The sequence below is a fragment of the Agelaius phoeniceus genome, chromosome 24 (assembly GCF_051311805.1).
Source record: "Agelaius phoeniceus isolate bAgePho1 chromosome 24, bAgePho1.hap1, whole genome shotgun sequence".
In the NCBI taxonomy this organism is placed as follows: Eukaryota; Metazoa; Chordata; class Aves; order Passeriformes; family Icteridae; genus Agelaius; species Agelaius phoeniceus.
Genome location: NC_135288.1, coordinates 2,981,533 through 3,007,245, shown reverse-complemented (window position 1 = coordinate 3,007,245; position 25,713 = coordinate 2,981,533). Strand labels below are relative to the sequence as shown.

The 25,713-nt window shown below is 49.6% G+C and overlaps 2 protein-coding genes across 2 annotated transcripts; one reads left to right on the top strand and one right to left on the bottom strand.

Annotated features, from left to right (window-relative positions):
• Positions 1 to 629: 629 nt before the first annotated feature.
• On the bottom strand, positions 630 to 6,036 carry PPCS (phosphopantothenoylcysteine synthetase). The gene is made up of 3 exons (XM_054647684.2): positions 5,445 to 6,036; positions 4,321 to 4,424; positions 630 to 1,237 (listed from the first exon to the last, which is right to left on the bottom strand). The coding sequence occupies exons 1-3, from the start codon at positions 5,965 to 5,967 to the stop codon at positions 914 to 916; spliced, it is 951 nt and encodes a 316-aa protein (XP_054503659.2). The 5' UTR covers positions 5,968 to 6,036; the 3' UTR covers positions 630 to 913.
• Position 6,037: 1 nt separating this feature from the next.
• ZMYND12 (zinc finger MYND-type containing 12) lies at positions 6,038 to 24,337 on the top strand. Its single transcript, XM_054647976.2, has 8 exons — positions 6,038 to 6,214; positions 8,161 to 8,302; positions 15,626 to 15,797; positions 17,045 to 17,214; positions 19,354 to 19,476; positions 20,781 to 20,901; positions 22,676 to 22,821; positions 24,056 to 24,337. Exons 1-8 carry the CDS (start codon positions 6,132 to 6,134, stop codon positions 24,173 to 24,175), a joined length of 1,077 nt encoding a protein of 358 aa, XP_054503951.2. The 5' UTR covers positions 6,038 to 6,131; the 3' UTR covers positions 24,176 to 24,337.
• The last annotated feature ends 1,376 nt before the right edge of the window (positions 24,338 to 25,713 follow it).

The window sequence follows — 25,713 nt, the reverse complement described above, 5'->3', positions numbered from 1 at the left end:
CATCCTCTCCTTTGCTCCCTGACACAAATTCCAATCCCCCCTGGCTGTCCCCTCCTGGCAGGAGCTGTGCAGAGCCACAAGGGCCCCCCTGAACCTCCTCTTCTCCAGGCTGAGCCCCTTCCCAGCTCCCTCAGCTGCTCCTGGTGCTCCAGGCCCTTCCTTCTCCAGCTCTGTTCCCTTGCCAGGACACCACCCTGCTCAGTGCCCACTCCCCCTCTCCAACCTTGGCCTCAAGCCTGGATCCATCCTCTGTGGCCTGTGCCAAATGAGGCCTTGCCTTTGTTTACAGAGCTCTGCAGTGACACTTGAGCCTTGGAACCAAACACTGCCTTGGAAAACTTTCTGGTGTAAACAGAATATGAAACAAAGCAACCTTCAAATACCTGGGATGGAAGGAAAACCTTTGGAACAGATGCTTTAGGGACACTGCTGCAGCACCTGCAATGCAGGAACATGGGATCTCTCCCAGGATCTCTCCTGGCACAAGAGCTGCTTCCCCAAAGCTGCTGTCACCTCATTCTCCTTTTTGCTACCCTGGTTTCACAACACCAGAGACTCCCCACTCCAGTCACAAAACCAGCACATCCCCATTCCTTCCTCCTGCCATTCTAAAAGAAAATTCAAAGAGGGAGATTCAAGAAATTCTTTATATACAGAGACTTTCACCATTTCTCATCCTCCCAGCTCTCCCAGCCCACGGGACAGAAACAAGCTTCTTTCCTCCTTGGAATGGTTTCACTTCCTTGCATTTCTCTTTTAAAAAGCCACAACAGCTGTGGCCAAGCTGTGTGAAGGTGACAGAGTGTTGGATGGGCCTCCTTGTGCTCGTGGGGATTGCTTTATTCACCTGCACAGGCTCCAGCCCCACTCCCTCTGCAGCACCACTCCCTCCTTTCCTCCCAGATTCTCCTCCTCAGCCTTTCCTCTCTATAAAGGCTGTGTGCTGGCCCTGCAGGTAACTCACAATCTTCTCCTCTATTTCCATGCCTTGTGCTATCTCCTGCTCAGACAGGGACAAGGGAGTCTGTGAGTCCCTGGTGACAATGATGACAGAGGTTCTGCGGGACTCCAGGACGTTGGCCACCACCACCTGGTGCCGGTATTTCTCCAGAGCCTGCCGGGATTTATCCAGCAGGATCTGGGCATCTGTCTCCAGTTTGAAGGAAATCACAAAGGCCTCAGGGGCCCAGTCTCTGACCAGGGGTGATAGCATTTTTGGCACCATCTTCATTGTGATCTGCAGTGGGGAAAGAGAAATAGAAAAAAAATCAGTCAAAACATTGCAGGGATGTCACAGACATGTTTTATGGAAAATCCTTTCTTTAGGATTTGTCCTCCTGAGAAGCTGAGAGGCTTCAGGAAAAAAATGGAAACAATGATTATCTGCTGCTGTGGAATGCAACAGGTGCATCTGGGATTGGTCTTGGGTGGTTGTTTCTAATTAATGGCCAATCACAGCCCAGCTGGCTCAGACTCTGTCCGAGCCACAAACCTTTGTTATCATTCTTCTTCTTCTATTCTGGCCTTCTGATGAAATCCTTTCTTCTATTCTATGGTTTTAATAGAATATATATCATAAAATATTAAATCAAGCCTTCTGAAACATGGAGTCAGATCCTCATCTCTCCCCTCATCCTCAGACCCCTGTGAACACGGTCACACAGGGAGTTGTAATAAGAGATGGGATGGGAAAGAGAGAAATTCCAGCATTGTTTCATATTCCATTTGCAGCAGGAAGTTTTTCAAGGCAGCGCTCACCAAACAAGGTTCAAATGACACTAAATTTAAATTAAATTAATTAAAAGGTTGATCTGTGATTGGTCTCATGTGGTTGTTTCTAATTAATGGCCAATCACAGTCCAACTGGCTCAGACAGAGAGTCCGAGCCACAAGCCTTTGTTATCATTCCTTCTTTTTCTATCCTTAGCTGGCCTTCTGATGAAATCCTTTCTTCTATTCTTTTAGTATAATTTTAATACAATATATATCATAAAATAATAAATCAAGCTTTCTGAAACATGGAGTCAGATCCTCATCTCTTCCCTCATCCTCAGACCCCTGTGAACACGGTCACACAGGGAGTTGTAATAAGAGATGGGATGGGAAAGAGGGGAATTCCAGCTTTGTTTCATATTCCATTTGCAGCAGGAAGTTTTTCAAGGCAGCGCTCACCAAACAAGGTTCAAATGACACCAAATTTAAATTAAATAAATTAAAAGGTTGATCTGTGATTGGTCTCGGGTGGTTGTTTCTAATTAATGGCCAATCACAGTCAGCTGGCTTGGACTCTGTCCAAGACAGAAGTTTTTGTTATCATTCTTCTTTTTCTATTCTTAGCCAGCCTTCTGATGAAATCCTTTCTTCTATTCTTTTAGTATAATTTTAATATAATATATATCATAAAATAATAAATCAATCCTTCTGAAACTGGAGTCAGATCCTCATCTCTCCCCTCATCCTCAGACCCCTGTGAACACGGTCACACAGGGAGTTGTAATAAGAGATGGGATGGGAAAGAGGGAAATTCCAGCTTTGTTTCATATTCCATTTGCAGCAGGAAGTTTTTCAAGGCAGCTCTCACCAAACAAGGTTCAAATGACACTAAATTTAAATTAAATTAATTAAAAGGTTGATCTGTGATTGGTCTCAGGTGGTTGTTTCTAATTAATGGTCAATCACAGTCCAGCTGGCTTGGACTCTGTCCAAGACAGAAGTTTTTGTTATCATTCTTCTTTTTCTATTCTTAGCCAGCCTTCTGATGAAATCCTTTCTTCTATTCTTTTAGTACGGTTTTAATATAATATATATCATAAAATAATAAATCAATCCTTCTGAAACTGGAGTCAGATCCTCATCTCTTCCCTCATCCTCAGACCCCTGTGAACACGGTCACACAGGGAGTTGTAATAAGAGATGGGATGGGAAAGAGGGAAATTCCAGCTTTGTTTCATATTCCATTTGCAGCAGGAAGTTTTTCAAGGCAGCGCTCACCAAACAAGGTTCAAATGACACCAAATTTAAATTAAATGATCCATGTGGTGCTCACAGTCAGGGGGTTCTGAGGCCAGGCCACAGGAACCCTGCATTCCCAGAGCCAACCACACTGGGGGAATATAAACATGAGAAGATTTAAAAGAGCATTGGAACTGCACAAATCTGAATTTCCACCTCTCCAGAATTTGGGTAGTTTATCCCATCTTCATCATATAAAAGTGCTAAAGCATGGAGAAAAACAGTGGGAGACTGTTCTCCAGCTTCCCAACCTCTGGATCCACCACTGGCAATCAGGCCAGGTCTCACCTTTCCAGTGTTTATGTTAAAGAATGAAGCCCAGCAACTTCTTAGAAAGTAATTAATGAAATAAATGTGGTATTTGTTATAGAAAGAATTCCAGAGACACCTGCTCTGAGAGGGCAGGACTGCAGTGTTGTTCTGTCATTCGTACAAGCAAGATGGATCCCAGAGTCATGGAATGGTTTGGGGTTGGGAGGAACCTTAAATCCCATCTCATTCCACCCCTGCCATGGCAGGGACACCTTCCCCTGTCCCAGGCTGCTCCCAGCCCTGTCCAGCCTGGCCTTGGACACTTCCAGAGATCCAGGGGCAGCCAGAGCTGCTCTGGGCACCCTGTGCCAGGGCCTGCCCACCCTCCCAGGGAACAATTCCTGCCCAATATCCAACCTAAATCCATTCTGTCAGTTTGAAACCATTCACAGGGAACAATTCCTGCCCAATGTCCAACCTAAATCCATTCTGTCAGCTTGAAACCATTCCCCCCTAGTCCCAGCACTCCAGGCCCTTCTCCAAAGCCTCTCTCCAGACAAAAGGCAGCAACTCAAGCACTCCAGGAGCTATTCTTGGAGCACTTCAGCTCTCTGAGACCCACCCTCTCCTCATCTCCATGGAAGCATGGGCAGCTTTAAAGGACAAAGCCAGAAAGGCAGGAGGCACCTCAGGGGGCCCTCTTCATGTGCCACACCACAAGTGCAGACGTGTTGAAGCTGCTCCATATCAGACAGAGCAGCACTGACCTCTCTGCAGATAACCCATGGGACCCCTCACCCCTTCATCCCAGCCTAAAAATAAACCTGGATCAAAGGAGAGCAGGGCTGATCCTGCCCTGCCCTCTTATCTGGGCCCCTCAGTGCAAGATAAAACAATGCAACTCCAGGATTTCCAGAGGGTTCTGTCCCTGTGGGATCTCACCCTCTCACAACACAGCTTTTATCCACAGCCAGCTCTCAGGAGAAGGACCCTGGAAGCAAGGAGGGCATGGCTGAGGGGGCTGGCACAGGGGGCCATGCCCAGGGGGGGCCTCACCTGCAGGGGTCCCTCTGAGGACTGGATCTTGTGCTCTGGCATCTCAGAGACCGGGATGTAGAAATCCGACACGGCGGCTGCCAGGTAGAACATGGCACTGGAGCCTGTGGGAGGGAACACAGCTGCTGTCCCCTGCTGCCACCCCAGAGCCAGCTGAGCTGCCACCACCCACACCCAACAGGGGACACCATGGGGGAACCCCCAGCACAACCCTGAGCAGGGCAGCACTGCCCCCAACACCCAACAGGGGAGACCAGGGGGGAACCCCCAGCACAACCCTGAGCAGGACAGCACTGCCCCCACCCTGGGCTCTGTGCTGTACCCTCCTCCTCCTGTCCCTGGAGCCCCAGCAGCCTCCAGGGACAGCCCAGACCCTCATGGCAGGATGCAGGAGCCCTCCTAGCAAGGAGGCCTCCTTGTACACTCACAACAGAGCCCCACAGGTCCCGGGATCACCTCACACCTGGGGCCACCGTGAGGGGGTTCTATCATCTACCCCATGCTGGGGACCCCACAACATCCCCTCGTTCCTGCTCTGCCTGTCCCCTCATGCTGGAGACCCCCACGAGAGCCTCATCCCGAACCTTGCACAGGACCACCCAGTCCCTTCAGGCTGGAGACCCCCACAAGAGCCTCATCCCTTCTCATCCCGAACCTTCACACAGGACCACCCTGTCCCCTCACACTGGAGACTTCAACGAGGGGCTCCATCCTCTCTCACCCCAAAGCTTGCACAGGACCACCCCATTCCCTCACACTGGAGCCCCTACAAGAGCCTCATCCTCTCTCATCCCGAACCTTGGCACAGGATCACCTGAGACACCCCGGGAGGCTCCATCCTTCCTCACCCCGACCGTTCACTCAGGACCACCCCGTTCCCTCACACTGAGACACCCCGGGGGGCTCCATCCTTCCTCATCCCGACCGTTCACCCAGGACCACCCCGTTCCCTCACACTGAGACACCCTGGGGGGCTCCATCCCCTCTCACCCCAAATCTTGGCACAGGACCACCCTGTCCCCTCACACCCCATCCTCTCCTGCCGTGTGCCCCACGAGCCGGTGCCCGTCTCGTCCCTCACTCCCGATCCCCCCCTGTTTCCCCCCATCCCCTCACGGCCGTACCGAGGGGCGCCAGCGCTCTGGCGGCGGCGCGCAGCAGCGCCAGGTACTCCACGAGCCCGGTGAACTCGATGGCGAGCAGTGCTCCCTCCTCGGTGGCGCGCTGGTACTCTCGGAGCGCGGGTAGCAGCGCGGGCAGCGCGGCGGGGGCGGCGGCCACGCCGGGCGGCGGCCCCGGGGTGAGGCGGAGCGCGTCCAGCAGCGCGGGCCCGTGCGGCGGCAGGGCGCGGGCCCAGGGGAAGGCGGAGCGGGCGCGGTGCAGGAAGCAGACGCCGTAGCCGGCCCGCACCAGCCGCTCGGCCGAGGCCGCCCCGCGCCGCCCGCTGCTGAAGTTCTCCAGGAAGCGCACGGCGCGCGCCTCCAGCGGCACCTGCGTCCCGCCCGACGTCACCAGCGCCACGCGCCGCCCGCGCGCCGCCTGCGCCGCCGCCCAAGCCCGCACCCGCTCCTCGGTCGCCGCCGTATCCACAGCGTTGTCCTCCTCATCGTCCTTGTCCTTCTCCTCCTCCTTCACCGCCGCCGCCATGACCGGCACCGGCCCGCCGGAAATCACGTGTGGCGCTTTCCCCGCACCGGAAGTGTTGTCTCGGCAACAGAACGGCCGTTAGTGCCGGCCGGAAGTGATGGCACCGGTCCCACCGGAAGTGTCGCCCCGGCAACCGAGGACGCGTCGAGGGTTCAGGGCCCGGCATGGCGGGGCTGCCGCGCTGCGAACTGTGCGGTGCCCGAGCGGCGCCGCTGCGCTGCCCCGGCTGCCGCCTCACCTACTACTGGTGAGACTGCCCGGGAGGAGGCCCGGGGCACCGGGACAGGGCAGGAGGAGGCAGGGATTAGCTCCAGGGAGTGCCCGAGACACAGGCAGAAAGCTTGGGATGAGGATTCAGGATGAGGCCCAGGAAGGAGGAGGCAGGGATTAGCTCCAGGGTGAGGCCGAGGCACAGGCAGCAAGCTTGGGATGAGGTTTGGCATTCAGGATGAGGCAGGGACAGACTCGGGGCAGGACAAGAGGCACAAAAAGCTCAGGACACGAGGCCCAGGGCATGGGAAGAAGGGCCAGGGTGAGACATCAACTTTAAGGAATTTAGAGAGTTTAGAGGAGCTGAGGTTTTTGGTTAGAGATAAGCTTTATTGGAGTTAATCAAAATAAATGGGTAGGCCTTGATGAAGTTAAGAGTTAATAGTTAACTAATAATTGATTGCTTGTCAACATATTGTTTGGTTAACTGGGTTTATAATGATTTTTCATTATAGAAACTGATAAATAGCTTTTAGGAACATAAGACAATTGTTTTTAGGAACATGAGACAATTGTTTTTAGGAACATAAGACAATTGTGGCCTCCTCTGTTCTGGAACCAATTGAAGACAGGAACGGGAGTTCTACCAAGGGTTCATTTCTCATATTTGCATTGAAAAGGCAGAAAGGTCAGAACGAGGAAGACTTCATTTACTTCCTCATTTTGGGACCCCTCTCTATGAAAGGAACCACCAACCCATTTTGAGGAACAAACTACTCATGCTTAATAGCTTTTGAACTAATTACCATCCAAAGTGGGGAATGGCATGTACCAAAGTTATGAATATGCATTTGTATTTTGGGTATTCAATACTTGTATAGATAAAAGGGCTCTGTGATCACCTGTAAATCACAGTGTGTATCTGGGAGTTATCTCACAATAAACACACATTTTCTAACATTTTCTAACTTTAAACTGTCTGAGAGGTTTTGGATATTGGTGCTAGATCAATATCCATATTGGTAATGGGATGTACCAAAGTTATGAATATGTATTTTGGGTATTAAATACTTGTATAGATAAAAGGACTCTGTAATCACCTGTAAATTGCAGTGTGAATTTGGGAGTTATCCCACAATAAACATAAATAAACATTCACTTTCTAACTTTAAACTGTTAGAGAGTCTTTGTCCGTCACAGTTGGATATCGGTACTAGATCAATATCCATATTAAATAATGGATAAATAATAAATAAATCAAGGGTGAGGCCCAGGAAGCAGGAACCAGCCACAGGATGAGTCTGAGGACACGTGGAGAAGGCCCAGGATGAAATGTAGGAGGCAGGAACAGACCCAGAAAAGGACAGAGAGGCAGGGACAAAGCCTGGGGTGTGGTCTGGGACACAAGGAAGAGGCAGAGATTGTCCCTGGGATGAGGCTCAGAACACACAGACACAGGCATGAGATGTGGGACAAGGCTCAGCAGGCAGGGAGCAGAGCCAGGATGGAGCCTGGAGCTCAGGCAGCAGGAGCTGGAGCAGGCACACTCACCTGCAGTGCTCCTGCTGCCTCCAGCAGCTCCTGCACCAGGCAGGGAGCAGAGCTCAGGGAGTTCTGGAGTGTCACACAAACATCCCTCACACGCCCTCAGAGCAGCCACTGAGCTCCAGAACATTCCCTGTTCCCACAGGCGTGGTTGGTTTGGTGGTTTTTGTTTTTCCAGTGTTGGATTTGTTCAAACTCAGCTGTATCAGGAGTTCAGGAGTGGTGTAATAAGGATTTTAGCACAGAGAGCTGTGGGGATGGGGCAGGAGGGTGCTGTGAAATGCAGACTTTTGGGAATATCATGTTTTGGGTACCCTGCAGGCAGCCCAGGGGCTCTGGGTAAATGTTGTGGAGAAATCCTGAAAGACAGCAGGGAATAATCTCCCTTTACATAAAATCCCAGCAAATCCCAGCATCTTTCTCCCCTCCTTTTGCCAGTGATGTCTCCCACCAGAAAACTGACTGGGTCAGCATCCACAGCCAAATCTGCCACCTGCTCAGCCCAGTCCTCAGGCCCCAGCCCTGTTTCCATTCTGAAAAGGACAGAAAACAAGGCAAGGAGCAGCTGCTGAGGAAGCAGGTGGGTGCAGGAGGAACAAGCACAACTCCAAAGGGCTTCCAGGGATGGAATTGCAGCTCCTCTCCCCACCCTGGCTGTCCATGGTGGGACACACCTGGGGCAGACTGGGCTCACCTGGAATTTTCAGCCACCCTGGAGTCTCCAAAGCAGCCTTGGCTGTCACTGCCCAATCCCTATAAAACAGAAAGGAGTTTCTTGCCTCAAGCCAAGCAAGGCTTTTGCCTTCACAGGATTCACCCCTTTAGAATTCCTCCCTCTGGATGCTCCCAAGGGAGAGGATGGCACCTCCTTGGTTGATCTGGGACTTGGTTGCAGAGGTTTGAGGGTTATTTTTGTAAACAAAACCTCAAAAATAAGGGGAGTGGGAGCATCCTCTCTGTCATTCCTTGTGGCATTCACATTCTCTGGAAAAATCCCTTTGCCCAGGATTTTTCTCTTGAGAAGCTGAGAAGCCTCAGAGAAAAAGGAAAACAATTCTTATCTCATTTGCTTCTCATATGTTGTGCTCATGTGGAATGTGGTTGGAGATTGTTTACCCACAGGTGATTGTTTCATTGGATTCTGTGAATTGTTTTGACTTTTTGGCCAATTGGGGCCAATCTGTGTGAAGACTCTGGAAAGAGTCAGGAGTTTTCATTATTATCTTTTTAGCATTCTGTAAGTATCCATTCTGTATTCTTTAGTACAGTTAGTGTATCAATATAATATAATATAATATAATATAATATAATATAATATAATATAATATAATATAATATAATATAATATAATATAATATAATATAATATAATATAATATAATATAATATAATATAATATAATATAATGCCTTCTGAGAACATGGAGTCAGATTCATCTTTCCTCCTTGCCAGGGGTTTGCTCTATCAACCCCTATTCTGGGATCCAGCTGAGATTTCTTCTTCCAGGCTGTTTGATGGGAGGGTATCCCCTTTTCTAGAGTAAAGAAAGCAAGTCCCCTCCCTTTGTTTTTCCAGCCAGCTTGGAGCACCCTTTCCCACTAAATGCAGCCTTTTTTCTCCACCAGGCCTCAGGGACTTGCAGATGTGCAGCTCCTTTCCAGCCTCAGTGGTTTGCAGCTCCTTCTGTTTCTGTTTATGGAGTGCAGGAGCTGCTGTTCCACACTGTTGCTAAAATAACCCACCCAGGTGCATCTGCTCCTGAAAATCTTCCCTGTGGAAATAAATTTTCCCTCTATAAGAGCTCCCAGACACAGAATAATAGCACACAGTGGGTTTAGAACAATGCAATGGTTCCACTGAGGAGAACATCCCTAATCTTTTGAATTTTCCATGAATTATTACTTCATGAATTTTCCATGAATTATTATTTCTAAGGTGTTTCTGGACCAGCTCATTGCTGTTCACCTTTCCTGGGAGCTTCCAGAAAGGTGAAGTCCAAAGGTAAAAGTCCTGTTTGGTGAGAGCTTGTGACAGGCTTCAGGCAGCAGATTCCTTTTGGTTTTACAGGAACTGGGCAATGACATCACAGGCTGGTTTGGAAACTCCTGTCTGGCTGAAAATTCCAGGTGAGACTGTTGAGCAAAGTCCACAGAAGGTGTGTCAGGCCAGTGTGTCCCAAAGGGAAAATGCAAAACTTCCTTAACTCCGCATTCTGTTTAAGTTTGTTCTTTATAAAACCTGCAAGGAAGGTTAAAATGGGTGTCATGGGGGTGTGGCAGGATTCTGCATCCAGCAGTGCTTGAAGCTGTTCCAAGAAACTCCCCTGCTATTGAACACTGGTGTTGACACTGATTACATCACTGACTTTATTGTAACTAAAATTATGCCCATACATTCCAGCAGGCCACGTGGCTGCCAGCTGAGGGAAGTGCTCCTTCATTAGCTGGAAGTTAATCTGCTGGTTTAATTAGGTGAAGGGAAAGACAGCAGGAAGTCTGGTGGAGAGAAAGTCACTCTTGATTGGGGTTCACACTGGGTGAGCAAACAGCAGTGTGGAGCTGGGAATGGGCAAGGCAGGGAGAGAAGACTCTGGGGTTGGTTTTTGAAGTGGAGATATTTATAAACTCCTTAACAACCCCTAACATCATCTGTTCTCTGACCTTTGTCTCCAGCCTATTTAAATGAAATAGATTTTGAGACCAGTCTGTGCTGGGGACACTTTGCTTTCCTTCTCTCCAAAGAAAGGAGGGAGACAGTGGAAATCCCTCAGTTACCTGCAAGAGGGAGAAGTTCCTTTGTGTCCAGCAGGATTTGGAGCAGCCAAGTTGGGCCTGGGCTGGCTCAGAGGTGTTGGGAGAGGGGGAGGTTATTTAGTGCATCACATTCCTATTCCAGACCCAACAAAAGTGCTTGAAAAGTTCTTCCCTGTGAGGGTGGGGAGGCTCTGGAATGCTTGCCCAGAGCAGCTGTGGCTGCCCCTGGATCCTGGGAAGTGTCCCAGGCCAGGCTGGACAGGCTTTGGAGCAGCCTGGGTTAATGGAAGGTGTCCCTGTCCATGGCAGGAGGCAGAATGAGCTGAGCCATAGGCTTCCTTCAACCCAAACCAGTCTGGGATTTGATGCAAAAAAGTCCTTTGGAGTCGAAGGAAAATCTCTGCAGACTCAAGATAACCAGAGAAAAAACCTGCCCAAAGCCTGCCTTGGTTTTGCTGCTTTTTGAACATTTCTGCTGTACTTCACCCACTCCTGCCCTGTGTTTGTTTAGCAAACACAGAGCTGCAGCCTCAGTCAGGACACAGGGAAAGCTGGGCACATCCAAATGCCCTGTGGTCCAAGGAGCAGGGAGCTGGGAGCCAGGAGGTTTTATGAGTTTCATTCCTTGTCTGTGCTCCAAAGCTTTGTTGATAGAAATCTGCTTCTGTCAACATAGCCAGGGGGGTGCCTGCAGACAGCACCTCCAAACCAACAGAACTCCAAGTTTCTGTTTGGAGATGAGCTTCACCTGCCTGTGTGATGTCAGCTCCCCACAGCTCCTGGGCATGGGAAAAGATCCAGCCCTGCTCTGCTGCAGCTCACTGGAGCCTTCCCTCTCCCTGAAATCCTCATTTCTCCATCCACACCATAGATTTTGGTGCCTGAGAGTGAATAAAGGATGTGGCACTGAGCCCTGAGTGTGTTCCCACCCCCTGCTCCCACCTGGAGCTGGGGTCCTCAGCCCCCTCAAACCCCAAAAACTGTGTGGGGGCATCTTCAGAGAAACCTCAAATTGCAACACACATGGAGAGAGAGCCCAGAGTGGCAGGGCCAGGGGGAAACCAGGGCAGGGCCAAAGGGAACCATCCCCCCAGGGCTCTTCAGGGCCAAAGGGTGCCTTGCTCCAAGGCTTGGAACTGTGGGTGAAAATATTCACTGCTCCAGGGCTCCTCCTGCTCTTTCTTCTCCTCCTGGAAGCTGTGCCAGGGTCCAACCCCCAGCTTTGTCCTCGCTGCAGATGTTTCAGGCCATGGGAAGCAGTGATGATAGCACTGACAAGGAGTAAAAAAAGAATGATCCCAATCTCCAGCACCTCCCAGATGCCAATCTGGGCCATGCCCACGCACTGGGGCCTGCACTGGTTGCACCAGACTGGCACAGACAGAAAAAGCAGCCTGAGAAATAACCAGCTTTTCCTGCTGCTGCCCCAAGCTTGTGCTGGTTTTCTCCTGGCCACCACCTGCTCCCTGGACACAGTTTGTGTTTCACAGAATCCCAAACTGGTTTGGCGTGGAAGAAACCCTAAAGTCCATTTCATTCCACCCTCTGCCATGGGCAGGAGCACTTTCCACTATCCCAGGTTGCTTCAAGCCCTGTCCAACCCATCCAGGGATGCCAGAGCTGCTCTGGAGAACCTGCATTTCCCCTCTCCATGCTCTGCTAGCTCAGGAATGGGTGCTGTGTTTTCTGGCTCTTGGCTCTCCTCACTGGAGCAGGGGCTGTTGCTCTGGGCTGTGTTCTTTGGTGATCTCATTTATCCCAAAGTGTCTCTTTACCTCAGCCAGGATCTCCAGGAAACATTCCCAGGCTATCCTGGAGCTCTCTATCCTGGAGCTGCTCCTTCAATGGCACAACTCTGCCTCACCCCAAGCAGTTCAAGCTCAGCAAAATGCCCAAGCCTGGCCTCCAGGAGCTCTGAGATTGGTGTCTGTGCCCAGCTCAGCCCCAGCTGGAGGCAGAGGGTGATAAAGGGGTGAACTGGTGTTTTCTTGGTGTCTCACTGAGAAAACCAGAGTAGAACCAGCAGTTCTGTGCTCTCCAGCAGCACCACTGATTCCCAGGCAGCTTCCCTGCTGCACCACTGCTGGGAAAAGCTGATGGACGAGTGTTAGTATGGCTGGATGGGCTCTGAGCAACCTGGTCTAGTGGAATGTGTCCCTTCCCATGACAGGGAGTGAAAAAGATGAGCTTTAAGGCCCCTCCCAACCCAAACCTTTCTGGAATTCTGTCATTCTGCAAGGACCCTGGTGCTTTTTCCTTGGCATCCCTGTAAGGACACAGTATGCACAGCTCCTGGCAGGGAGCAGGAATTGGGATGGAGAGCTGTTTGTGGAGCTGGGGGTGACATCAGCTGCTGCTAACGCTGGAGAGGCCAAATGCTGTGCACTGGTAGGAGCAGCAAAAGGCAGGGAGCAGCTATATATGGATAAGTACAGGATAAGTTTTGGATTCTGACAAACCCAAACACTGCAGGAGCTGCTGCACCACCAACCCTGGCTAGGGATGGATTTGCTAAGTGAAACACATTCTGATTCTGACCAGTTTTCAGACTCTGCACACCAAATCCCAGTCCAGGAGAGTCAGGAAGAACAATACATTCTGATTCTGACCAGTTTTTAGACTCTGCACACAAATTCCCAGTGCAGGAGCAGCCAGGAGAGGGTGGGATGAAGCTGCAGTTCCCTGTGAGGAGCTCTCTCCTCACTCCCTGGCTGTGTCTCCAGCAGCTGGAGCTGTGCCATGGATATATGGATAAGTACAGGATAAGTTTTGGATTCTGACAAACCCAAACACTGCAGCATCCCCAGCTGGGGATGGATTTGCTAAGTGTAACACATTCTGATTCTGACCAGTTTTCAGACCCTGCACACCAAATCCCAGTCCAGGAGAGTCAGGAAGAACAATACATTCTGATTTGGACCAGTTTTCAGACTCTGCACACCAGATCCCAGTGCAGGAGCAGCCAGGAGAGGGTGGGATGAAGCTGCAGTTCCCTGTGAGGAGCTCTCTCCAGCAGCTGGAGCTGTGCCATGCTGGCACCACGGGGCTTGGCTGGCTCTGAGTCACACCAGAGCCCCTGGCTCTAATCTCCTTTCTGGTCTTGTGATGATCATTTTCTGTGCTTCACAGCTTTTATTGCTGCAGCCTTATGAGACCTTGTCAGGAGGCGTAAAGGATTCTTCATCCAGGAAGACACCACATGACCAAAGCTGTTCCTGCTCAGAGCAGGAATGGAGCCAGACTCTAATACCTTCTAATATGACAGCTTTAATGTCTGCCTATTAATTACAGCCACAAACTACATTACAATTGCTGCTTTTTCATTTGAAAACCCAATTTTAAAAAGAGCCTGTGCATCTGTAACCACCTGTGTGGGGGTGTTTGCAGGGGTCCCAGCACAAGAGAAGAGATGAGAATCTTGACTCCATGTTTCAGAAGGCTGATTTATTATTTTATTATATATATTATATTAAAATAAAATGCTATATTAAAACTCTACTAAAAGAATAGAAGAAAGGATTTCATCAGAAGGCTTGAAAGGAATAGAAAGGAATGATGATAAAATCTTGTGCCTGCTCACAGCCTCGACACAGGTGGCTGTCATTGGTCATCAAGTAAAAACAATTTCACATGCTGGGTAAACAATTCTCCAAATCACATTCCAAAGCAGCAAAATGTGGAGAAGCTGAAGCTTCCCAGCTTCTCAGGAGAAAAGATCCTGGCAAAGGGATTTTTCATAAAATATGTCTGTGACACACCTGGTCTAGTGAAAGGTGTCCCATGGCAATGATGAGATGGGCTTTAAGGTCTCTCCAACCCAAACCATTGTGGGGTTCTGTTGGGAAGGATGAAAGTTTGACAAGAAAGTCTCACAGATATCTGTGCTTGGCAGAAAGATTTTTAAATGCAGACTCTGATGAAGGAATAGAGATGGAAGCAAGTTTTGGTAGAGAAGAAAAGAATTGCTGAGCCAGTCTTACTGGATAACCAAGGAGGCAAAGGATATGTTAGTTAGAAGGGGTTTTTATGGCTTAGAGCAAAGGATAAACCCACCTCAAACAAGAAAATGTTTTTACCAAGCAGAAAGAGAGCACAGGCAAACAAGTCAGCAAATGTTGCAAGTAGAAAAAAGGTCTCAGAATTTTCCACTGCAAGAAAACTGAAAAACAACTTCTAGCTTAAACTGTAATGTACTGACTGTTAGTGATTGGAGAACAGTAACATGAATATGGTAATTATAGCAGTTATGATGGGCTATAGAGAATAGTTAAGGTATAGATTGGTTCTACTGTATTAAGATGCTCAGCAAAGAAAAGAATATAATGCAATGTAACCAAAAAGAAAAGTATAGAATGCATTGTAACCAAAACCAAAGGGTCTCCAGGCCTGCCTGCAGCTGGAGCTGACAGCTGTAGGCACAGGCTCTGTCACCCACGGCCTTGGGCTGCTGTAACATCTTGGATGTAATAAATTGCATTTTGGAGAGCCCCTGGAGTCCCACATCCCTCATTTAGGCTCTTACAGTGATGCCCAACATGGGGTGCCATCAGTAAGAGCCTGAATGAGGGATGCGGGTCTCCAGGCCTGCCTGCAGCTTGAGCTGATTGCTGTAGGCAGAGGCTTTGTCACTGTAACACCTTGGATGTAATAAACTGCATTTTGAAGAGCCTCCTGGAGTCCCACATCTCTCATTCAGGCTCTTACAGTGGTGCCCAGCATGGGGCACCATTAGTAAGAGCCTCAATGAGGGATGCAGGACTCCAGGCCTGCCTGCAGCTGGAGCTGACAGCTGTAGGCACAGCTCTGTCACCCACGGCCCTGGGCTGCTGTAACATCTTGGACACAATAAACTGCATTTTGGAGAGCCCCTGGAGTCCCACATCTCTCATTCAGGCTCTCACAGTGGTGCCCAACGTGGGGCACCATTAGTAGGAGCCTCAATGAGGAATGCAGGACTCCCAGCCTGCCTGCAGCTGGAGCTGACACAGGCTCTGTCATCCATGCCCCTGGACCGCTGTAACTCTTGGATACAATAAACTGCATTTTGTATACAATAAACTGCATTTTGGAGAGCTGCTGGGTAATCCCACATCCCTCATTTCAGCTCTCACAGGGTTCTGTGATATCTTTCTCCCTGTTTCTCCCCTGCAGGAGTCCCTGATTGCGGTGGCGCTGAGCAGGGCGCAGGGGCTCGTGTGGGCAGGGCAGCCCCTGGAAGCCATTCCTGCGGCCCTGCAGGCCCTGCGCTCCAGCTCCCGCCTGCTGGGCCCGGCCTCCCTGCAGCTCCTGCCCATCTGTCTGCTCCTGGCCGAGGCCTCCACGGGTGAGCATTGTCAACACGGGAATGCTGGCAAGGGCAAGGCCTCCCGGCTCAGGTTTCTGCTTTCCTTTTGCCGTTTATCTGGGCAGGAGCAGTTGTGGGCCCTCTGTGCCTCAAGGGCATTGCAGAGACGTGAGCTGTCACACACACACCCCCCTCACACCCCTTTTCTGGATCCCTCAGCACTCAGGAGATCAATGAAATCAAGTGAAATGTTTTCAAATGAAATGTTTTCTCCCTCGCCACCAATTCCCCCAGGAGAAGCTGTATGAAAGCCTGTTCTTTACCTCCATGGCCTCGGATGACTCCCCAAAGCATTAAATTCCAGAGGGTGCTTAGTTGTGCTCTTATCTCAGCAAACATTTCAGAGGCCATTGCACCCAAAGAACTCCCGGTTCATTCACAAATCTTGCTCTGCCTGAGCAGAGCTTTTTCTCATTGTTTGCTTTGGAAAACATGGCAAATAAGGGCATGGGAGCTGCTCTGCCTGTAAATCACTGCCATTCCAGGAGCTCACACAATGCTCTGCTGGCACAGTGGGGCTGACTCAGGGCTGTGGTGAGAGCAGGGAGAAAAAAACCCTGTGAGTAATTCCAGTGTGATAAAGTGAGAGACAGCAGTGCCTGCTTGCACTGAACCTGTTTAGGCCACGTGTTCCAGAGAGGTTGTGTGCAATGTGTCCTCTGCCATGGAGCCAGGCTGGGAGAGCTGGGGGTGCTCACCTGGGAAACCTCAGAGCCCCTTTCAGTGCCTAAAGGGACTCCAGGAGAGCTGGAGAGGGACTTTGGACAAGGTTCTGGAGTGCCAGGACAAGAGGGCAGATATTGGGATGGGATATTGGGAAGAAATCCTTCCCTGGGAGAGTGCTGAGGCCCTGGCACAGTTTCCCCAGAGCAGCTGTGGCTGCCCCATCCCTAGAAGTGTCCCAGACCAGGTTGGATGGGGCTTGGAGCAGCCTGGGATAGAGGAAGGTGTGGCTGGAACTAGATGAGCTTGAAGGTCCCCTTCAATCCAAATCAGTCTGGAATTCTGTGGTTTCTGGCTCCCTTTGGAGCTCTCTACACATTTACCTGTCTGTAAATGAGTTACCAGAGTAACTCAGAAGCACTTGGGAAAGAAGTGGGGAATCCCCAAAATGCATCTCCATATCAAGCTCCCCCAGGCCAGCCAGTAGTATTCTCTGACTTTCCAGATTAAAAAATGCTCCTTTATCTCCCTTATTCCCTGATTTTCCCTCCGTGTCACTCCAGGTGCTGGCCGTCCCCGACAGGCAGCCAAATACCTCTCCCAAGCCCAGTGGATCGTCCTACAAAACCCAGACTGCAGTGCTGCCCTCCAGTCCAAGCTACACCGAGGGCTGGGGCTTTTCTCTATTGCTGAAGGAAACCTGGACCAGGCTTTGTATCACCTGGCCAATGATGTAAGTCCTTTGGAACACAGGACTTTTCCATTTTAATTCATTTTCTCCTCCCAGATCAGTACGGAAATGGCAACAGGCAGATTTGGGATCTTGAGAGGGCTCACATCACAGACACCCAAACTGGAGAGATCTGAGACACCTGGGGAGCTAAAGATGTGTTTTGCCAGTTATCCCTAGTGCTGTGAAGTGACAGAGAATCATGGAACCACCAGGGCTGGAAAAGCCCTCCATGAGCATCAAGTTCTAATCATTCCCCCAGCACTGCCAGCTCCACCAGTAACCCAGGTCTTGTTTTCTGAGCACCTCCAGGGATGGTGATTCCACCACTGCCCTGTGCAGCCTGTTCCAGTCCTTGAACACCCTTCCCATGAAGGATTTCCCCCAATATCCAATCGAAATCTCCCCTGGCCCAGCCTGAGGCCGTTCCCTCTCCTCCTGTCCCTGTTCCCTGGGAGCAGAGCCTGTCCCCTCCTGTCAGGAGCTGTGCAGAGCCACAAGGGCCCCCCTGAGCCTCCTTTGCTCCAGGCTGAGCCTCCCTCAGACACTCCTCATATGTTCCTCACATTCCTTGTCTCTATGGCTCCTCCCTATACATTTCTCCATCAGCTTCATTTCAGTGCAGAGATGCCCAGACATTCCTGCCCCAAGCTGATGGAGTTGCCTTTATTCTACAGATAATTTAAATTTTGGCTGTTATTTCCCTCAATCCTTTCTTAGATCTCTCACCCATTATTTAATTAATGCCTTATTTCCCTATTTCAGTATTGGTTCAATGACATTTCCTCAAATTCCACCTCTTCAGCCATGAAAACTGTTTGGAATTGTCCATTGCCACCTGTGTTCCTGTGGATGCTTTGCCTGTCATTTGATCCTCCAAAGTCAGATGAACTTCTCCACCTCCTATTTCTGTCCCATGTGGACTAAATTTATCCAGTGACCCGGTGCTGAGTGATGTATTCCCACTCCTGTGGAATTTGATAGTGGCTTTGTGTGGGTGTAAATGATGACATAAAGGGAGAAGAGTTAGACCCTTTCTATTATAACACACAACCATGTCTCTGCTTGGTCTAGAAGCCCTTTGGGCATTTGAGAATCTCACAAAGGAATCTCCCAAAACTCTTTGGAGACTTCCAAAATCCTCCCTTTCTTTTCTTTTGTTGTTAATTCCCTAAATGTGGTGCCTGCAAAGGCACCAGGTAAGAAGTTTTTAGCTCTTAGCAAGTTCAGGACCTGCCTGGACCTTGGCTGCGTGTCTGGGATCTGCTGAGAGTCACACAGCAGCTCAGAATAGCTGGAATGCTGCTCTGGGGGAGAGCAGGATTGCCTGGGGGCTGGGAAAGCAGCAGCAGGATGGGCTCTGGGAGAGGTGGGACAGATGGACAGAGGGCACAGGGACAGGGGGACGGGTGAGAAACCTGCCCTGGACTTTATAGGATCAACCAAGAGGTGCCTCTGCCCCAGCCAGGGGGGGTTTAGGGTGTTGCATTCCCATGGATCAAGCCCAAAATACAGATTTTTAGTATGTTCCTATGGATAAACTCTGTGAACTAGGTATATTCCTATGGAGAACCCCCAAAATACAATTCTTTAGTACCTCATTCCCATGGATAACCACAAAATATAGAGGTTTTACACCTTATACCTTTACATAACCCCAAAATACAGCTTTTTAATAGGTTCCTATGGATAAACTCTGTGAACTGGGTATATTCCTATGGATCCTATGGATAACCCCAAAAATACAATTCTTTAGTACCTCATTCCCATGGATAACCACAAAATATAGAGGGTTTATACCTTATTCCTTTACATAACCCCTCAAAATACAGCTTAGTACCTCATTTCTATGGATAACCCCCAAAATACAGCTTAATACCTCATTTCTATGGATAACCCCCAAAATACAGCTAAATACCTCATTCCTATGGATAACCCCCAAACAGAGATTTTAGTGTGTCATTCCTTTACATTCCCCCCAAAAACAGCTTTTAAGTACCACATTTTCCAAACACTGTCAGGCATAATTTACACATAAAACCCCCCCAGCATTTGCAATATTCATCCACAATGAAAAACTTCCCAGGTTTGCCATGGACATGAACCTTCTGGGGCTTATTTTTTATTTAATATTGATTTCAGGTTTACCTGGCAACTGCTGAGTTTGGACTAAATTCTATTGAGGTCTCTGGAGGGTACTTCCACATGGCCAATATTTTCTTCCACCAGAATAAAATGGATGCAGCAAACTCACTCTATACTGAGGTTGGTAGAACCAAAACTTCTCCTCTTGAGTTTTTCTCAGCTTTTTTTGATGCTCTTTTCAAAGTTTTTTTCCATTTCCTTTCAATGGGATGGTGACCATATCAAGTGTCAGTGTTGCCTTTTAGGATCAGTCCCAGAAACTAAATAATTATCTGAGTTAATAAAAATTAAATAATAATAATAATAATAATAATAATAATAATAATAATAATAATAATAATAATAATAATAATAATAATAAAAACAATATTATATATAATATAATAATAAAATATAAATAATATATAAATAAAAATAAAATAAATAATTATCTGAGTTAAAACCATGAGATATTGTTCCTGTAATCAGTTCAAAATTCTTCAGTTTGAGCAGCCAAACCTTGTTAAAAAACAGCTTTGCTACCAAATTTCCTATGTCAGGGGTTAGAGTCCCACCAGTACAGAGGAGTTCCTAAATCCAGGGAAGAGTGGGATACAAACAAACCACCTGGAATTTACATTGGGAACCAGTAAAAAGCCACACTGATAAAAGATTTTCAGAATGGATTGATCAAGCAAGGAAAGTAATAATTATCTAATTTATTTAATAACTGAAAAAAAATGAACTTTTATTTGTTTAAGTCAATTTTTGTGGAAATAAGGTGCTGGGAGCTGCAAATTCCAGTCCCAAACATCAACTCCAGTAGCTTTTGATGAAGATTTTGGTTAGATTTGTTGAAACTGGGTGAAAATCAGCTGGAGAAGGGAGGGATCCTGTGACCGTGTCCACAGGGGTTCTTGGATGAGGGAAGAGATGAGGATCTGACTCCATGTTTCAGAAGGTTTGATTTATTATTTTATGATATATATTATATTAAAACTATGCTAAAAGAATAGAAGAAAGGATTTCATCAGAAGGCTGGCTAAGGATAGAATAGCAAGGAATGATAACAAAGGTTTGTGGCTCGGGCTCTGTATCCGAGCCAGCTGGGCTGTGATTGGCCATTAATTAGAAACAACCACATGAGCACAATCCCAGCTGCACCTGTTGCATTCCACAGCAGCAGATAACCATTGGTTACATTTTGTTCCGGAGGCCTCTCAGCTTCTCAGGAGGCCAAATCCTAAGGAAAGGATTTCCCATAAGAGATGCCAGTGCCAGGATCGCAGCTGGGGCTGTGCGGGAGAGGAGCGGGGCGATCCCTTTGGGAACACCCAGCCCCGCTCAGTGACCCGCAGGGGACGGGCTGTGCAGGGGCATTGTTTGGAGAACAAGTGAATACCAGGGATCCACAGGGGTGCAATAATTGCCGTGCTTCCTGCCAGGTGAGCAGCCTGTGGCATGCCTGGCTGCTGAGCTCCCTGCAGCGGCACCAGCGAGCGCTCCAGGCGCGGGCAGAGGCGTCGCCGTTCTCCGAGGAGGAGGAAGGCAGCGAGGATGGCACGAGTAAGAGCTGCTGTTGCTCCTAAACCTTTGGCAAGGGGGGGTTTGAGTGTCCCTGCACCCTACAGATCACGTTGGCATGGTGTTTCCAGAGGCTGGGTTGAATGGCAGTGCCAATTCTTCAGGAATGAGGGTGCTCCGTGGAATCCCAGCTTTGCATTCTCCGTTTCACGGCTCCCTTGGCGCTGACTGGAGCAAAATTTGATTCATGAACTCCTGGAATCATCACTTTAAAATCAAGTCCAGCCATTCCTCCAGCACTGTCCTGTTCACCACTAACCCACATCCCAAATGCCACATCCATGTGCTTCCTGAACACTTCCAGGCATGGGGACTCCACCATCTCCCTAGGCAGCCTGTTCCAATGCCTTTCAGCAAAAAATTTCTTCCTAATATTGAATATTGCAAGTAAACCTCCCCTGGTGCAATTTGATACTCAAACATTCTCATTTCTCTGCAGCTCCTTGGTCTCCCTTTAATAATGGATGTGACATCTCAGCTCCCTTAGGTGGGGGCACAGCTCCCTCCTGGAGCAGCAGGACATGATGGAATAGCCTGTACAGATAATTGGATGTATTAATCAGGAGAGCACTCTTGGCAGAAAGGCTGGGGAGTCTCTCACTGGCACATAAAGGTGCAGGAAGCATCAGTGTGCCCCTGGTACCACCTCAGGCTTCCCTGGAACCAGACCAGACTCTGGTTCTTGGCTCCTTTCTACCATCTGTGCTAATAAGGACATTGTCAGAAAAGGGAATAAAAATTTCTCTCCCTGAAATGTTCAAGGTCAGGTTGGACAGGGTTTGGAGCAACTTGGTCTAGTGGAAGGTGTCCCTGCCCATTGCCAGGGATTGGAATGAGATGGTCTTTAAGATCCTTCCAAACCAAAGCAGTCTGGGATTCTGTGATTTGAAGAGAAACATTTCTGGAAATCCCATTTCCTGGCACAACCTGCATCAGGAGTTCCCAGAGTAGGAAGAACACTAAGGCAGAGCTACAGGAGACCATCTTTGGTGTGACAGGAGTAGAAAAACAGTTCTTTTCCTGCAGCTGTTGTGACTCCACATCCTGCCTGAAGGCTGATAACACAAGCACTTGTCACTCTTGCACTGGGGTCGGGGCAGGAACGGGCGAGAGGCAGGATCGTAGAAAAGGCAAAGAAGGATTTATTCAAAAGAACCATGAGGTTTTTATAGAGTGGTACAACAGATTCTATTCTATTGGCTAACTAACAGAAACATCTTTCTCATGCTCTGTTCTTGAGAGGAATGGAAAAATAAAGTAGAAAAACAGCACCTGCAATTTGTTTATAGTCAACAAGTCATCACATCTTTTTCTAGCTCCCTAAAACTCCTCCCAAGCCACTGTGAGAAACGCTGGCTGTTTCCCTCTCTCTGTCCCATGGCTGGGGACAAGCACTGACTGGATGAAAGGAGTCCTGTCCATGGGCATGGAATTTGCATGAAGCTGGGATCACAGACACCCCCACTGGTTTGGATGGGAAGGACCTTGAAGTTCACCTAATTCCACCCCCTGCCATGGCAGGGACACCTTCCCCTATCCCAGGTTTCTCCAAGCCCTGTCCAGCCTGGCCTTGGGCACTGCCAGGGATGGAGCAGCCACAGCTGCTCTGGGCACCTGTGCCAGGGCCTGCCCACCCTCAGACCACGTTGATATTTGTAATAGAAATGCTTTGCTGTCTAGAAAAGCCACTTGGGCAGTTTTGAATGTCCTCCCTTGCACAAATGCACCCCTCAGGCCCGTTTGTGTCTCCGTGCAGCCGAGGCGCAGCGCGAGAGGGGAGCGCGGATGCTGAGCGCGGTGCTGGAGCTCCGGGAGCAGGGACCCCTGCAGCACCCGGGGGAAACAGCCCAAATCCTGCACTCCCTGGCCATCATCCACTACCTGGGCCTGGATTTAGCCAAGGTAGGTTGGCTCTGAAAGGGTTCAGGGGGACTGGGCAGCTGCTCTGGGGTCATCCTGGTCCTCCAGTGCCTCTCCTGAGCCCACAGTGCTGGTGACCAGGAGCAAAGTGCTCAAACCAAGGGCTTGGGTGGGACAGTGGGATAAACCCTTCCCTGGGAGGGTGGGGAGGCCCTGGATCCCTGGAAGTGTCCAAGGTTGGCTGGGGCTTGGAGCAGCCTGGTCTTGTAGAAGATGTCCCGGCCATGGGGTCTGAGATCACCTTTAAAGTCCCTTGCTAGGCAAACTATTCCATGATTCTGTGATCTGCACTCTGTAAAGGGTGACAGTCCTGGGGGATGTGTTTTGGTCTCTGCCAGGCCAGGAGATCCTGCAGTTTTCCACACTTTCTGGGTTCTTCCTTTATCTGGACTATCTTGGCAGTGCAGCTGCCTTTAGACCTGAGCTCAAGGGTTACACAGAGCAAGACCTGGGGCTCACAGACCTATCCTTGAGCCAGACTCTTCTCAGTTCAAGGTTCAGTCTATTGGGGTTTGTAATTCCAGTTTGGAATCTGCATTCCTGTGTCTTTATGGCTTAAAAATTCAGGTGATTAGTAATTTCTGTGCTTTACCAAGAATTGATTTTGAGGAAGTGCTGAGCAGATACCATCTGGAAATCAGGCCCTTGTGTTTGGGATCAGAGCTCAAAACCCTGAGTTTCTTCAGCCTGGGTTTTGAGGAGTGAAAATACAGAAGTTGAAAAATACTGCATTGAAATATTAATGGTCTCTTCATTGTATTATAGAAAGCCATAACTTGGGAGTGTTTGGGACACACAAACAAATTTGAATTTGTCTGAAAAATTAAAAAGACAAAGCTTTATAATTGTGAGAGTTTCTAACCCCTGCAAGAGCTACCAAGGGAAATTATTTTGTTCCTTATCAAGAGAAATGAAGAGTCAGTACAGCTGTTTTCTTTCCCTGACATGGCTTTGGGATTGTTCAGAGGAGCTGTGCTAGACTGGAGGTGATGTCCAGCACGGGGGGCTGGGGTCAGTAATCTTCTGTCTGCACCACTGGATCCTAAATATGGGATCTGCTGGCAGCTTTAGGCTCTCCTGTAAAGCAGCTTGTACAGGTCACCTCGGAAAGAGAGCCTGGATCTGCTCCAGGCTCAGCCTCAGCAGGTATTTAACTATCCCATGAGAAAATCCAGATTCCTGACCATTGCTGGGCGTTTCTTCTGTCCCATTCCAGGCCCAGGAGCTGGGGATGAAAGCCTTCGACCTGGCCAAGCAGCTGCCCCAGCAAGACTCTCTAGAAACCATTGGTCACCTGCTGGAGCTGATTAATGCCCAGTTTTCCCACACCACATGAAAACTGGCTCTGCCAGACCCAGTTTGTTTGGCCAGGTTCTCTCTTATCCAGGTTCCTGGACACCACCGGCGTCACAAGCCCTCGGTCCTTCCTGTTGCTGCCTCTTTGCAGCTGCATCTGTGGCTGTCTCAAACTGTTTGGAAAATAAACATTTTGGTCTGAGTTAGTCTTCATGTGCTGCTCCACTTCTGTAACCTCTCAGGGAGTAACAGCAGCAGGGTGAGAAACAAAAGCACCATGAACACACTGAATAAATCATTTATTGGCCAGGTTGGGAGTGAGCAAACAGCCTCTCACAGCCTCATGGTGGTTGTCCAGGAGCCAAGACGAGCTCAGGTGTGTTTCTTACTGGCTTTGCTTGCCAGTTTGGTGAGGGAGATCCCATGGAGGGATAGGAGAGGGACACAGGGAAGGGCGAGGGTGGTGGACCTGGTTGGGCTTGACAAAGTGTTGCAGCTCCCTACAGAGCCCCTCCATCTCCAAACCAATTTCCAGAAAATCCCAGCCTGGTTTGGGAAACCAGCCTGGTTTAGAGGTCACCCCACTGTGGGCAGGGACACCTTCCACTATGGCAGATGCTCAGAATTTTCTCTTTCTACAGAGCTTCTCATAGCTCTGGGCACTGAGGGACTCATTTGTTCCACTTCCAGGGGTGGAAGCTCCATGGGAAGAACTTCCATCCAGGAGGGACCATGGGAGGCATGAGGGACTCTAAGCAGTCTTGAGGGAAGGAATGAAAAGGCTCCAAGTGGGGATTCTAAGCTAAAGGAGATGCAGTTCCCCCCTGGCAGAGAGCTGGCATCCCCCTGGATCTGCCACCACCCCCATTCCCAGCTGGCTCCTGCCCCAGGGGACAGAGGGACCCTGCTGTGGGGAGGGACAGGGACACCAGAGCAGGGCCAGAAGGCTCCAGAGGCCATGGGGAGCACGGGGCAGCCACCGTGGTCGTGATCCCTCACGGCTGGGAAAGGGGAGAAGGGAATCTGGGGCTGAGCCCTGAGCTCCCATTAAGGCTCATTTACTGCAGGAGGATTTATGAGGGTGTTTAATTGCCTTGCCGAGTTGGGCTGGAGTCAAGTGAGCTTTGTAAACGCTTCATCAAGCTGGGGCCTGAGCAATTAGCAGGGATTGCTGCTGCTGGGGAAGGGAAAACCGCAGGTTCAGCCACGTTCCATTCCAGGGGGTGGGAGAAGCTGCTCAGGGTGCACGGCCCGGGCCCGGGCCAGGAGACCTCCCAACACTGCTGAGGGAGATGCTAGTGGTGTCTCCACCCCAGCAGGTGTGGAATAACCACCTCGGTGGGGTGGGAGGTGCTGGAAGGGCCTGGAACGATCGGTGCCGTGGGGTGGGGGATGCTGGGGAGCTGTGCCTGCTGGCACAGTGCCCCGGGGCACAGGGATTTGGGTCAGCAGGGATTTGGAGCTTGGTCGTTCTGTAATCCCTCCAGTGCTCCCAGGCTGAGCCTGCACGGCTGTGGGGCTGCTCTGAACAAAACAAAGCCAGCCTGGAAATGAAGGTTGTGCAGGGCTGAGCATCTC

Bases quoted from the DNA above. Each gene is read 5' to 3' on its own strand.
- PPCS (XM_054647684.2), bottom strand. From the start codon at position 5,967: ATGGCGGCGGCGGTGAAGGAGGAGGAGAAGGACAAGGACGATGAGGAG. The intron at 4,425-5,444 runs GTACGGCCGTGA...TCCCTCCCACAG, and splicing joins CAGAGCGCTGGCGCCCCTCG to GCTCCAGTGCCATGTTCTAC. The intron at 1,238-4,320 runs GTGAGGCCCCCC...TCCCCACTGCAG, and splicing joins CCTCAGAGGGACCCCTGCAG to ATCACAATGAAGATGGTGCC.
- ZMYND12 (XM_054647976.2), top strand. From the start codon at position 6,132: ATGGCGGGGCTGCCGCGCTGCGAACTGTGCGGTGCCCGAGCGGCGCCG. The intron at 15,798-17,044 runs GTGAGCATTGTC...GTGTCACTCCAG, and splicing joins CCTGGCCGAGGCCTCCACGG to GTGCTGGCCGTCCCCGACAG. The intron at 22,822-24,055 runs GTAGGTTGGCTC...GTCCCATTCCAG, and splicing joins TGGGCCTGGATTTAGCCAAG to GCCCAGGAGCTGGGGATGAA.